We start from the raw sequence: 14,509 nt of genomic DNA on the forward strand, positions 1-14,509 counted from the left end.
CAGCTCAGCACACCTGGGGGTGGGGCCAGCAGTGCATGTGGTGTCGGAATCAAGCCCTAGGCCCTGTGCTTGCCTAAGCAGGCACTTAGTCCACTGAGTCATCTCGCCAGCCCACGCACTCCTTGTTTGCTGTAACTACTGCTTAATCTTTAAAACTTGTCCTTCAGACTGTAAACTCCTGAGACCATCTTGATCACCAGGACAGAGCTAGGAAGAGAGGGTGCTCAATAAACACACATTGGGTGGACAAACAACTGACAGAGGGCAAAGCATTTGCTTGATAAGATGAGGTCAAAGCTATTAAGATCTGTAGTTAATAGAGTAATCATCCACTTAAATACTTTTCTCTCTGTTTTCTTTAAATCCTGCAAAGCAAAGTCAAATCCTTTACTCGGACCTTAGAAACTATTCAATATAAAGATGACGTTTACATAGGACACCTGCCAAGATCCCCATGTGCCAGGCCAAACTTTTTACCACCAGTCACCAATTAGTTATAACAATCTTGTAGAAGCCTGGCAGACAGCTGACCTCACCTAACTGGCACAGCACAAAGGTGACACCTGTTGCCTATCTCTAGGAAGGCTGAACATTAAGTTTATGAATCAAAGAATGTCACCTCGTCGTCCATACCATGTTAGCAGTTTTCTTACAGGAACAAAACTAAGGTCAGAGCCCTGACTGTCAATCAGCCCAGTGTCAGCCGCACCATGGACCTTTATAATAAGTCTCTTGCAATGAGTAGTCAGCGTACTGATTAAATACATGTGTGTGCATGGAGGAGCTTATTCAGTGTACATGCATGTGGGACCTGCTGTCTCTGTTAGCCAAGCCACCCCCGATGGAGGAGCTGACCAGCCTCCCGAGTAAGACTTAGCCAGAAGACTCACGGCAGTTCCTCTCATCGCTCATGTCCCCACAGTCATTGTCAAAGTCGCACAACCAAATGCTGTTTATACAGTTCCCATTGCTGCAGCGATACTGGTTGCGAAGACAGGTGTTCTCTAAATGGCGAGGAAACAAAATTAGTATTATTCTTCCTGCTGGACCACAGCACTCTCTGAGTTTCCATTTCCATTCTTCACATAACAACGGGCCTTGGGTGGTAGGATGGGAGGGCTACCAAGCACACAGGCATGAAAGGAAGAAAACAGCTTCCTCCTGCTTTCCTCCCGGACCTTGGGAGCAAAAGCATGTTGGAAGGAGAATTAAGACGTGATTAATCCACTGAGCTATCTTGCCAGCCCTCCATTACTTTTTTTTTCCTGGTACCAGGGATTGAACTCAGGACCTTGTACTTGCCAGGCAGGTGTTCATTCTACTGAGCTATCTCTCCAGCCTTCCATTACTTCTTTAAAACAAGAATCACACAGGAAAAATGCATTGTTTGATAAGCCAGACCAAGGGCACAGGATGACTACCCTGTCTGGATAATCAGCATCATTCTAGTGGGGAAAACAGGGGATCATTTGCCCTCCTCATGGAATTTAGTGTTGACTCTCATCTCTTTCCAAATGGTTTTAAGATGACATCCAGAGTCTAAATGTCTCCTGTTTCTGAGGAAGGATGGTCCATCTTCTTTTCATTGTATTTCTTAAGGGAGACGGACTACAAGCCTTCCATTGTGTGCCTGCCTGGCCCAGCCTCCAAGGCTGCTGTGAGAAGCAAGGTTAGGATTACAAAGAAAATAGAACTTGGCACCTAAGGCCACGCAGGAATTCCGGCCATCACTCCAGGTGCTCGGTGGCAAAGCTTCCCTTAGGGGTTCAGCATAGGACAGAAAAATGAGGTTAAGGATGGAGACAGTAGTAATGGTGAGAAGGAGAAAAAAATTAAGCCATCTCAAAGGAAAAGATTTTAAACCCACGTATTCAAACTTCAAGTAAGGAGGGAGTAAGGCTGTATGGCCATAGCTTGGAAGCCAAGACTTTCAGACTTTTATTTAATACAAGGCTGAATGTTCAGCCCTTTGGAGCTGGAGGTGATGGAGAGATGGCTGATGGGTGGCGGCAGTTTCCCCTGATAAAGTCAAGTCAGATACACTTTTCAAGGTAAGTTGGTTCAACTTACAAGAAATACAAGCTGCAGAACCTAGATGTGTGTGAGAGGGGAAGCCACAGTGATGGCTGTGTCAGCTGACATTAAACCCAAAGACACGGCTGGGACCTCTACAGCTTGGGCCTCTTCTGAATGAGCACTGAAGGGCCACAGACCCTAGCCCCAAACCAGGATCCTCCGGGTATCCAGGGACTTTCATTTTCACCTGGAACTTCCTCCAATATCACAAAGGGAAGCTGGAGCCATGGAAGGTGGCAAAAAGGGAAAGAGAACAAGGGCAACAACCAAAAGGGACTCACCTTCTTTGACACAGGTATTGTTCTTCAGCTGGTAGCCCTGAGGACAGTCACACAATAGGTCCCCAGAAGGGAGGATACTGCTGGCCACACCCTCTGGACACCTGCAGCTTTTGCTGTTGTTGGCTTTGGGCAGGCAGAGAAGGCTGCATGGGTTGGGCACACAGGCATTGCTTCCTGGAGAGGGGACAACCACAGTGCTGTGGTTAATACACACGCGAGAATCACCGAGCAGAAGGAGTCCTCCAGCCATGGTCTCATCTTGCAGACACTAACCATATTGAGGAGCTTAGGAAGGTGCTGTGGCCAGCCCAGAGACACCTTCTGTGCTGAGCGCCTTTGCCCAGATCCCTCAGCAGAACTGACCTCCACAGCTCTGCTTTCCCCAAAGACGTATCTCCCTATCTCACTCCATCCAACCTCTCTGAAGCCAAACCAGGCAGCAGATCCCCGGCTCCCCCTTGCTGAAGACTCAGAACACAACCCGGGAGGCGGAGCTTGGAGAAGACCGACAGAGTGTGTGTGCCAAGCAGAAGCTAAGACCTGGCTCAAGTCCCAGCTGCACCAAGACATACCCACTGTTGGTGTGAAGAGAGTTAGGACACGGGGTAGGTGATTAAGAGGATCCTAGGAGGGCTCCAGATAGAACACTGATGGCTTTGCCATTCCCAGCCACAGTCCACATAAGATCCACGTAGAACTCCCATGTCTGGGCTCCTCACTGGCTCCCTTGCTTCACTTAATGATCCTTCTCATCACTTGAACTAGCTGGAGTAAGTTTTGCTCTTTAACACACAAAAGCCTTCCTTCAGAGGATACGCTGGGGCCTAGATAAAAATCCAGGGCTCCTCTTTCTACTTTCTGCTTTTTTATTAATTTTTTTGAAATCTTTAATTAATTAATTTCTTTGGTATTGGGTCTTGCTATGCCCCTTGGACTCACAGTGATCCTCCTGTCTCAGCTTCCCCAGCACAGAGATTATAGGTCTGCACCACCATGCCCAATTTTGGTGGCCGGCACAGCATGTTACTAGGGATCAAACCCGAGTCCTTGCATTTGCCAGGTAGGTGCTTAGACCGCTGAGCTACCTCCCCAGCCCCCTTCTTACTTTCTTGATGTGGAGCAGTTAGGGAAGCAACCATAGTACTCATCACCCACTATCATGCAACAAATCCACAGAACACCTGGTTAATGTCGATCAAGCCCACTATTTTCAGTCTTCTCTCTGGGTCAGCTTAGCAAAGAGAGTGTCACACAATGTCCAAAGCATTGGTCACTGCACTTTTGAGAGAGCTGAGTGGGTGAGCAAAAATGGCGGAAGTATTTTTCTGTCCCCCCATATCTTCAGGGGGATGGGTGGAGGATGTATAACCTATTTTGTATAACTGGTAAGGAACACAAAAGCCAAACTTATAAATGCTATGTTGCTTTCTTTTACCTGGAGCATTTAATAGACATTAAAATCTTTTTTTTCTTTTGAAGAACCAGGGATTGAACTCAGGTCCTTGCACTTGCCAGGGAAGCGCTTATTCCACTGAGCCATCTCCCCAGCCCTGACATTAAAATCTTTGATAAAATACAACGTCGACTCTTTTCTTGAGCTGTCTCATAGACAATTCCACCATCAGATATTCTGGTACTATAGTCTGTGTTCACCCAGCCAAAATCTCAGCTAAGCTATCTTGATCCACAGGTTGGAAAACAGGCTTCCTTAATGACAACCAGTGCTGATGCAGGTGACAATACACACAACAGCTTCGGATGGGCTGGCATCTCTTGAGTTTTAAGTTGCATTATAAATTTTTTAAACCATAAGGATTTAGCTGCAATGTCACTTTGACACTAAAGAAAAGACTAGTATCATTGCTAAATAGATAAAATATACACATCCAGGGAGAGAAATCCATAGGATGAAATACTCAAAAAGGCTCAGCAAATAGCTTAATCAACTGTAACAGCATAATTACCACAGAAAACTAATCAGCTGATCAGAAGACGCCTTTAACCAATGTTCCCTGGTAGTCTGTGTACACGGACTGCTTCTTTAGCTAAATCTATAGGCCTCTGACCCCAGAGGGGATGTGGAATTGACACAGAGCCACCACTACTGAAAAACAACTCAGTGGATTTGCTACACGTTCTCTGTATTCAGCAGAGAGCATACACCTCAGTGTTCTAAGAAAATGAACAATAACAGAACTTGTTATTGAAGCATATTCAATTACAGGATGGTATTTTCCCATGGATTAAGTATGTAAATTAATGGGCACAGTAGCTGTTCCCTCCCAACCAAGAGCAAAGAGTACAAAACTCAAAATGTGCTCTAGCTCATGAGAAAGATCTAAGCAAAGATGGAAGAAATGGTAGTCTAAGCAGCAGCATCCCACAGCAACCTTCAGGTCTCAACTGCACCAGGTAGCAGGCCAGGAGCATCCAGCTAGGGACAAAGTGAGAGAACAGTGCTACCCCAGGTGGTACCTAGTGGGCGACAGAAGGAGAAAGTGGCAGAGTTCCCACCATGACCACAGACCCTTCAGGAGGCCACTGTCCTATGTGGGCAGGTTTACAGGATGAAGACCAACATCACCATGTGGAGAATGAAACAATACGAACAATCATCTTCAAAGATGCCCCCTTAGAAGACCAAACAGCCCAAGGACATCTTCATGGAGCACATTCAGAACATTTTCAGATGTCCTCTTTGAAAAATTCCTCCAGAGTCAGTTTAGGAATCACAAATATTATTATCTCACTGAAATATCCCTGCACTTGATAATTATCAAAATAATATCTACCTCCAAGTAATGACTATTTGCCCTCATTATAAATGTGTAAAACTATAGTTAATGCAGGCTCTCAAGAATTTACAAGAACTATAAAATAGTTTAAAACATTGCAGCATTGACTGGCTACATCAATAATCTTGCAAATAATCTTTTTGAAAGAAAAACCTCTTCGTGAAAAGTAAATTCCAATGACGCTACTTAAAAACCAACCAGATATCAAGACAAAAAATGCACCCACTTATAACCAAATAGCCTCAATTAATAAATATTCCAAGATAGCATAATTTTTTGAATGTATTTAGTACAGGGTCTACAGGGTCACTACACAGATCGGGCTTGTAGTAATCCTTCTCTTTACAGCCTCCCAAGCGCTGGGATTACAGGTGTGTGCCACCATGCCCAGAAGACAGCATAATTTTTAGCACAAACCAGAATTAATTGAAATGTATTGTGCTAAATTACTGCCATGTTACCAGGGTGCTGCCATTTCAACAACAAAGGCAGATGGAGCACAGTCTGATGGGCTCACTGAGGTTCCCTCAGGTCAAGTAGCTCATGGCTTGAACTCTTACCACCTAGTAAGTGTATGACCCAGACAAATTACTGAACCCAATTTTTAATGTTCTGATCTATAAAATGGGAATATTCATAGTACACATTAATTTAGAGAAGACTAAGGAGATTACCCACGCTCCAGAGCACAGTGTGTTGAGGATGAAAGGGCCCCTTAATAAATGTCCTTATCATTGTCCTATATGTATTTGGAGCAGAAAACAAAAATAATACAGATGGGCTGGCATCAGCAGTTGCTGTTATATATTGAGAACTTGCAATACCCTCTCAGTGTGCTAACAAGGCAGGCAGGTTAAAGCAAACAAGCTGGAGACCAAGAGGTAGGCAGAGTACACAGGCGGCATTGGCAGCCAGAGGCAACTGCTAAAGTTCTGATTTAACTCAAGGTGGCCTGAGACACTGTGTGCTTGTTTCTCTCTACTTGTATCTATAGGTAAGGGGACACCTGGAAGTGTCTTGCCCACAACCAATGAATAGCAAGAGAGACAGGAGCAGAAACTCAGTAACTGGCCCTGGGACAAAGGGATAGTTACAACTGATACTGCACATTCCAGAGTCTGTACCTCACCCAATAATACACATCACTCTTTTTTTTTTAAATGTATTTAGTAGAGGGTCTATAGGATCTCACTGAACAAATCAGACTCATAGTGATCCTCCTGTTTTCAACCTCCCAAGCACTGGAATTACAGGTGCACACCACCACGCCCAGTCTCAGTCCCAGACTCAGTGCACCCTGGGAGTGGGGCTGGCACAGCATGGGGATTGAACCCCAGTCCCCTAGCACTTGCCTAAGCAGGTTCTTCAGTCCACTGAGCTATCTTGGCTGGTCCTACATCACTCTTTCAAGCCAGGCTTTACTCAATCTAGATGCTACCCTGATCCCTAGAATTACTCTGGCTGATTTAAATGGTGACTCTTTGAGGTCTAAAAGAGAAATACACTGAGAAGCATGGGCCTGTCTGTTCTAAACCACGAGACCACACACACATAGCTTAGCTATGTTTGAGCCGTTGGGGTCAAGTGTGATCCAAAACAGGAGTGGGGAGCCTAGAAACTGCTGTATACCCAACAGAAACTGCTGTGTGCACATCCAACATGTACTTGCACACACTTGTAAAACAGAATCGGGTTCAACTCAGAGGAATGCTGGCAACGCGCTCCATAAGGTACTGGGAGGAGTGAGGCCTCCATCAAATGGAGGCCCAGAGATTTCAGCTGCTGGAACTGAGCAGCAAGACTCCTTCCTCACTCCCTGTTTTAAGACATGTATTTTCTCTCAAAAGAATGAGATATCTAGGGTCAAGGAGATGGCTCAGTAGAATAAGCGCTTGCCTGGCAAGCACAGGGTCCTGAGTTCAATCCCCGGTACAGGAAAAAAAAAAAAGAGATTGAGACATCTCCAAGACTGCAACCAGAGCTCAGTCCCCATGCTAGTGAGAACTTTCAAGAAAGCTAATTAATATCTAAGATGTCTCTCCCTAATCTGCAAACCATGAATCATAATACCAATCCTTCCCCTGACAGGTTAGTGGGGAAAGCTTAACAGCAAGACAAATCTACATTGGCAGGACCCTTTATCGTCTTCCAGGGGAGTTCTCAGGCCACTTTCCTCAGCCCCAGGGGGATAACAATGTTATCTATAACCCTATTATTTTCCTTGTCATTTATCTGTTAGTACAGGGTAAACCAAGAGCTAGCAAAACAGTATCAACATTCTAGCTCACAATGAGAAACCACAGGCTGTCAATAAAGGGGAGTCAGCAGACCCACCGTGCTATTTAATCCTGTGGTGATAAGGATGGCAATTCTTAAAGGGACTATTTTTCTTGGGAGTGCCCTGGGTTTTCCCCTCCAGAACTCCCAGGCTGGGTGGAGAGACACAAGAGTCAAGGGAGGCAGGGGGCTTCAGCTGAACAGGTGCACCTTCCAGGTCACAGGTCAAAGCCTCCTATGGTGCGTGAAGCCTCCACCTCTAACAGGTCTTCAGAAGGCAAACAGCACATCCAGCGCAGCCCTTCCCCCTCTTTTCATCCTCTTCCTTCAACAAATACCAACCAAGCACCTACATAAGGCTAGGAACTGGTAAAACTGTTGAGAAACAAACAAACAAAAAAAGGCCTAATCTTTCCTTCATGAGGTTTACAGGTTCAGGGCAGGAAACATGAAAGAAAGCAATGTCCAACTATACCCAGCGTCATAACAGAGGTGGGTATGCTTGGTGGGCACAGAACAGCGTGAGCACCCGGCCCAGAGCACAGCGTGACTCCCTGTTCATGTGCCAAGCAGGGATTAGACACATGCTGGGCCTCTCCCAGCTGCAGCCGAAGCCACACCACCAATCAGCGAGGGGCCAAGGGCAGGAGGAGGCTGTAATTACCCACCAAGCACCAACACTCTCGGCAGACAAAAACATGCTGTCTTCCAGCTGTTTGTGTATCATTAGAAAAGAAATTAAGATATCATTAGGAAGAAATTAAATAATGTGCACGTTGTTGTGACAACACAGACACAGGCTGCCGGATCCTGCTCAGAGTGGAGATTGCCCACATGCAGCCCCTTGCCCAAGACCGAGTCTGGGGAGGTGGAGGAGGAGACTCTGTCTTACCAGTGTTTTTCCCCTTGTAGAAAATCTTCAGGTCCATCAGCCCTGTGAGCTGGCTGGCCAAAATCTCCATCTGGGACCCGCTGTATTTGGAAGCTCGGAATATGCTGAGCTGGGACCAGTCATCCCAGTAGATTTCATTCTGAAAAAGAAAATCTTTGCCTATCAGGCCAGCTCTTCTGTGCTTCATTATGGACCCGCTGTAAAGACAAGAGCTGCCCCATACAGGAGACAACTAACACCCACTCGCTGAACACTGGTGTAAGACTCCTCGCATATGTAAGAATCAGTAAGTTTTACTCCAACATCACCAACTATTCACACAGATGGAACTGCCCGCCAAAAACTACCTGGTGAGGACTGAACTTTGACTACAGCTAAGATCCTCAGTTTGAAATCTGTTTCCCAATGTTGGTGAGTGGATTTTAGAAAACAAACAGACCTGACAGACAACATAGGTGATACGCAACCCCTCCTCAGTAAGCAAGGAATCAAATGAGGAAACCTCATAGAAGGTGAGGACTCAGAACCAAAATGAAGCTACAGTACTGAAGGGCAAATCCAGAACACGTAAGAGAAATAATCTTAGCTCTCAACCTTCTGAAATGTTAGAGGTCTGGAGGCCAGACCTTCTGGCATCTTTGGCCTCCTGTCCTTAAGAGCTTCGACAAGTTGCCTCAAATTTAGAAAAGAGCCAGTTTCCTAGGAGTCTGATAGTATCTTTGCAAAAATCCAAAAGCTCCTGGCTCTGGACCTTGGCAAATTCTTGACCTCCTCTGCGGAATGCCCACCAGGGAGACAAATGAGGACACACCTTAAAGACAGCAATGGCATAGGGGTGGGGAAGGTTATCCAGAATGACTGAGCGCTGCTGCCCACTGAAGGTGATGCGCTCGATGCAGTCCAGGTAGGCGTCTGTCCAGTAGATCCACTGGTCATCCACTGCAATGCCATTGGGCCACTTCACATCCTCTGACACAAGACGATGCACAGAAGAACCATCCATACTGCTCCGATAAATTCCAGGCTTCAGGTCTCCCCAGTCAGTCCAGAACATCACCCTGGTCAAAATAGGAAAGGAAACGCATCTCATCCGAATGAGAGGCATGGGAGCCAAGCACCACTCCAACGAAGGGAGAAGCGTCCCTAGAACATCATCGTCATAATCATCCAGGACGGCAGTACCTAAAGCCACTGAACCACTTGACCAATAAATCCCTTTCCTGTGATTTATTTATAATCAAATTATACGAAGATAATGTATAAAATGTGTATATATGTATATATTAATCACAATGCCCTCAGTAGAGGAAAGCAATAAATGATAAAATCATAGTATATACAGCTAAAATCTTGTATGTGTTTACATGAAACTATTATACATACAGATAAATCTATACATCAGAGAGAGAGAGAGAGAGCAAGAGAGAGAGAGCAAGAGAGAGAGAGAAAACTTAAAAGGTACAAAGTAGTAACTGCCCTTTGATTCTATTTGGTACAGGCATGTCCATCTAGGTGTAGGGGACATATTTTATTTATTTATCTATTTATCATCTTAGATTGTTTTAGGGGATATGTTTTACAGATAATGTTTGTCTGCAGGTAAAAAATAATTGTGACCCAAGAAAGTATTAGCAATGACTAGCCCAGGATGTGTGACAGTAAGGAGGGAAGAACAGGGACAGAAGAAACAAATATTGTTCATTTCATAAATTTCTTTCTTTTAATATTTGCAATCAGTACATAGATTGCTTCTAGAATTTTCTTTTTGAAACTGAGGGCTACTGGGAGTGGTGGCACATGCCTGTAATCCCAGTGGCAGTGAGGCTGAGACAGGAGGATCACTACAAGTCCAAACTGTACAGTAAGACCCTGTATCAATCAATCAATCAATCAATCAATCAATCAGTCAGTCAAGACTAAGTGCTATTTTTCAACCACAGGGGCTATGACGGAGGAAAAGCAAGAAAAACTATAGAATTTCCACGTTAGTTGTTTCCTTCAGATACAGAGTGAACAAAAAGCACCTTTGCACTCCCCAAGCACGCACTAATTTTGAGACAGAATGGCCACATGCCCTGGGGGAGGTAGTAGGGAAAGATGGGCTGAGTTAAATGTTGGTGCCACACATGAAACTCAAGATAAACCGTCCCCACGGTATATAAGCAGCCTTGTGTAGTCTACAGAGACTCTCTTTTGATATTACCTTTCCTAGAGAAACACCCCACAGACGCAGGACATCCGGGTGCCTGGGGTGCCTCAGGCGTGCTGATGAGAAGCGAACGGAGCTACTGGACCGCAGTGATGCCTGATGTTCTAAAGCTTTTGGGTAACGGACTATTTCCACCAAATTCATGAAAAGCAGAGGTTTTGCCCAGAGGTTTGCATTTCCATGAGAATCTCTTATTGCAACAGTGGACACAAGGCTGCTTTCCCTTGGGGGATACACTTACCCTTCTTGGGGCACAAGGACCAGGGCCCTGGGCCGATCGAGCACAGAGGAATTGACGATTGTGAGCCGGAAGTCACCATCTGGATTAGCTACCTGACATGAAGAGAGGGGAAAGTCAAAGTAGGTCTGAGCTTTCTCAAAGGCCCTCGTTGTCCAAATTCCCTCTCAGTTTCCATCTGCACAGCTGGACCCTCCACACTCACCTGGTTCCCTTTCCCAGAACCCTCCGAGACATCCGCCTCAACTTCTAGCCAGAATGAACTGACCTCCCAGGCTCATGTGAGAATTCCCACACAGTCTGATAGAGAAGCTAGGACCACACATCCTTTACGCCAGCCAACCCATTCCTACAGCATGACCTGCCTCAGCATCCACAGCATTGCTTCTAGGACCTCTCTCCACACACATACACACAACCAGACACCAAACTCCAAGGATACTCAGTCTTTAATGCTGTGTAATATCTGCATATATCCTGTGAATCTCTTATATATTTTAAATCATTTTAGGCTATTTATAATACCTAATACACTGTAAATGCTATGCAAAGTCTATGTTGTGTTGTTTAAGGAATAACAAGAAAAGAAAGACCGTGCATGCTCGTACACTTTTGCTCTGCTTTGGTTTTCTGAGTATTTTCAATCCATTGATATAAAATGCACAGACTGAGAGGGCCAACTGTAAGGAATTTGACTTGTTAGCAGCCATGTTACTCCATGTGTCAAAGCTACCAACAGCTCTGTACTGCCTACAAATCAAATTCTCAGTATCACAGTTACGCAATGAGAGCTCCACACGACCCACTCTACTCGCACTGAACACGTGGTAACTTCTCATCAACATCCAGCTCCAGGTGCCTCCCTTCTGAAATCTTCCGACCCACCTTGGCCAGAGCACACCAGCAGCTTGGGTCACACACTCATCTCACACCACCTGCACCAACAGTAGTCAAGGGGAGTGAGCGGCGGCCACCCAACAGGCTGGTGAAAGGTGGTAGGTACAGATCACCTGTATTGCTCCAACACCTAACAAACACACACCTAGCTGGCCACATGCCAGAAAGGAAAGGACAGAAATAACAAGGACAAAATCACCTAGGCAGCATTTAGAAGGTACCAGGTACTCCGTGTCTCTCCACTTTTGTCAACGCCCCTGGGAGGGATACAACTGTCCCATTTCGGGTCAGGCTCAGCTCAAATTCCACAGCCTCAGGAGCCTCCCTTGTCACCTTCCTTGGGATGTCCCCCTCGGCCATGCAGTCACAGGCCCTGCCTTATGCTCTTTACAGTGCTCAGCAGCAGGACTAACTCTGCATCTCTTCATCATTTTGCTTCTTCCCCTGAACTTCAAGGACTATCAGAACAGGAACCCGCAGGCTTGGACCCCTCTGCGTCCTCACAACCTAAGAGCACATCTGATAAACGGCAGCCACAAAGAGTCCTTGTGGAATGGCTGAATGAGTAAATGAATCTTTGTCTTCCCCACAGAGAAACAGAAGCTTGAAGAAAAGAAGTCCCTTGTGCCATGTCACTTAGTTGGCAAGGTAAAGCCTGAATTCAGGGCTGCCTTTCAAGGCTGCCTTTTGTCCTATAACTGCATTTCACCCTCCATGTTGCCTGGCTTCCACTGCCATTCAACAGGTCTGCTGTACCTCTATGTACCGCACAGTGAGCTGCTGCCGAGGCCGTGCAGGATGCGGATGCACCTCTCTTCCTAAACACAGTGCTAGAGGTGCTTACAGGCCATTTACTGCCCTCATATTGCCTTGAGTAGACAAGATGGGACAAGTTACTGGGTAGCTTAGTGACAAACAGGTGCAGGTTAATAATACTGAGGAGGATGACATCATCATTACTCTAGAATAATACTGGACTGCTATTGATATGGCATTACTATCATTATGGTTCCGACACGAGGCTTCTAGAGTCCAGGTATAAACTTTCAGATGCCTTAATAAAATCTGATAGGTTCAGCATCCTGTTCTCACGTGGCACTCGCTTGGCAGTGAACAATGATTCTGAGATGACCCCACGCCCCTGTTCTCCAGAGGCTCTGCCACTCCATTTGCTGGTCCCCAGGAAATTTCCAGAGCAATACGAAACACTGACTCCTACCTCTGTGTCACTCTGGCCCAATGCCCAGGCACGCCGCCTGCTCACTTAATGACGAACAACATGGGACCTTGCATACCTCAATCTTTTTAAATCCTGCATCCACCCAGTAGAGCAGCTGGCTGAGGGGCTCAAAGGCCAAAGCTTCTACAGTCTCCAGGCCGGAACTGATGATCACTTCTTGCCCAGTACTCCCATTCAAACAGAGACGCTAAACAGAGAAAAACAGGAGTGAACACTGTGCAATGCCCAGGTGACCTTCGGGAGCTCCGTTACCACAATGGAGAGGTAACCCTTTATTCAACTGGCCGGACTGCCAAGAGGGCGAAGCCTTTGACAGTCATAAGCTTTCCAGATACAAGTAGCTGGGTTGAAATGTCAACGTGCCTGTAATGCCGGCACTCAGGAGGCTGAGGCAGGAGGATCACCAGGAGCTCAAGGCTAGCCTGGGTAAGGTCAAAGCCAGTCTGAACTACACAGCAAGACCCTTTCTCAAAATACAATAGGTAGCTGGGTTTCAAAAAGACCACTCTTACAATGTATTATGATTTCCTGTTTTTTTATGAGCAGAGTATATTTACTGAGAGAAAGAAAGCTGCTGTCCTGAGAGAGGGACGGTGGGGCGGGGCATGCGATTGGGTAGTTTCGCCCCAATTTCCTGTTTTAAACAGAACACTGCAGAGAATTTAATCGTCTCCATTGCTCTGCATTGTCATCATGCACAATGGCTTCTAGCTAGGTCTTGTGCCTCAATAATGAGGTCACAGGATACCGAGACATGAGAGTCTGTTTGCTTTTAAAATGAATAAATCAGGCTGCTGTTGCGGTCCTGTTCTCGGGTCTGCTTTTACAGTCCTTCTTCCTTCAGAAGGCTGTCGGCCACTGAGGGCCACCACCAGGACAGGTCTGATTAGCAATCACCAACACCCGTTACCACCTCTAAGAACCAGGCACTGAAAAATTTCCACTGGGTTGTGAATAGATACAGCACTTAACGGAATTGCTTTCCTAAGTTGAGGAAGGAGACACTCAACACAGATCAAAAAGTTTTCTTTTAAAATGTATGTATTCAAAGATATGAGCACACAGCACGTGTCTGGCGTGCTCAGGAACTTCTAATGCTTACTTCCTGGTTTTAGGTGTGTGAGTGTGCGTACATGTGTGTGTGTGTGTCTGTGTGTGTGTGTGTGTGTTTAAAAAATAGAATCTCACTATGTTGCCCAGGATGGGCCAAAACCCCTGGGCTCAAGTGATCCTCCTGCCTCAACTTGCCACATAAATGGGATTGTAGTCATACAACACAGTATCCAGGGATGGGGATGTAGCTCAGTGGTACAACACCTACCTGGCAAGCAAAAGGCCCTGAGCTGGACTCCTGGTTTAAAAAAAAAAAGTACTTCCTGGCTCTGGTCTGTGTTCAGAATAACTTAAGTGGATAATTACATGAAGTGTGGATAAGTCAAATACCACTATATCATGATATTTAGGGGCCAAAGAAAACTCCTACATTATTAGCTGCAACATTTTCCCAGTTAGAAAAGGAAGACCTCACTTATAGCCAAGCACGTGGATTTATTTGGGTCTCCTCTTAGCCTTGTTTTATGGACAGAGGCTCATAGGGAAAGAAA

General features: G+C 45.8%; 1 protein-coding gene across 1 annotated transcript in view; it reads right to left on the reverse strand.

Annotated features, from left to right (window-relative positions):
- The window catches only part of Sorl1 (sortilin related receptor 1), a 161,632-nt gene that overhangs the window by 51,015 nt on the left and 96,108 nt on the right, over positions 1-14,509 (reverse strand). The window contains exons 18-23 of the mRNA XM_023721085.1: positions 12,961-13,092; positions 10,772-10,863; positions 9,133-9,379; positions 8,322-8,460; positions 2,358-2,531; positions 891-1,004 (exon numbers count right to left, since the gene is read on the reverse strand). Of these exons, the coding sequence (XP_023576853.1) occupies positions 891-1,004; positions 2,358-2,531; positions 8,322-8,460; positions 9,133-9,379; positions 10,772-10,863; positions 12,961-13,092 (898 nt within the window). The remainder of the gene's footprint in view (positions 1-890; positions 1,005-2,357; positions 2,532-8,321; positions 8,461-9,132; positions 9,380-10,771; positions 10,864-12,960; positions 13,093-14,509) is intronic.

This window comes from Octodon degus, unplaced genomic scaffold (assembly GCF_000260255.1).
Source record: "Octodon degus isolate 3935 unplaced genomic scaffold, OctDeg1.0 scaffold00080, whole genome shotgun sequence".
Taxonomy (NCBI): domain Eukaryota; kingdom Metazoa; phylum Chordata; class Mammalia; order Rodentia; family Octodontidae; genus Octodon; species Octodon degus.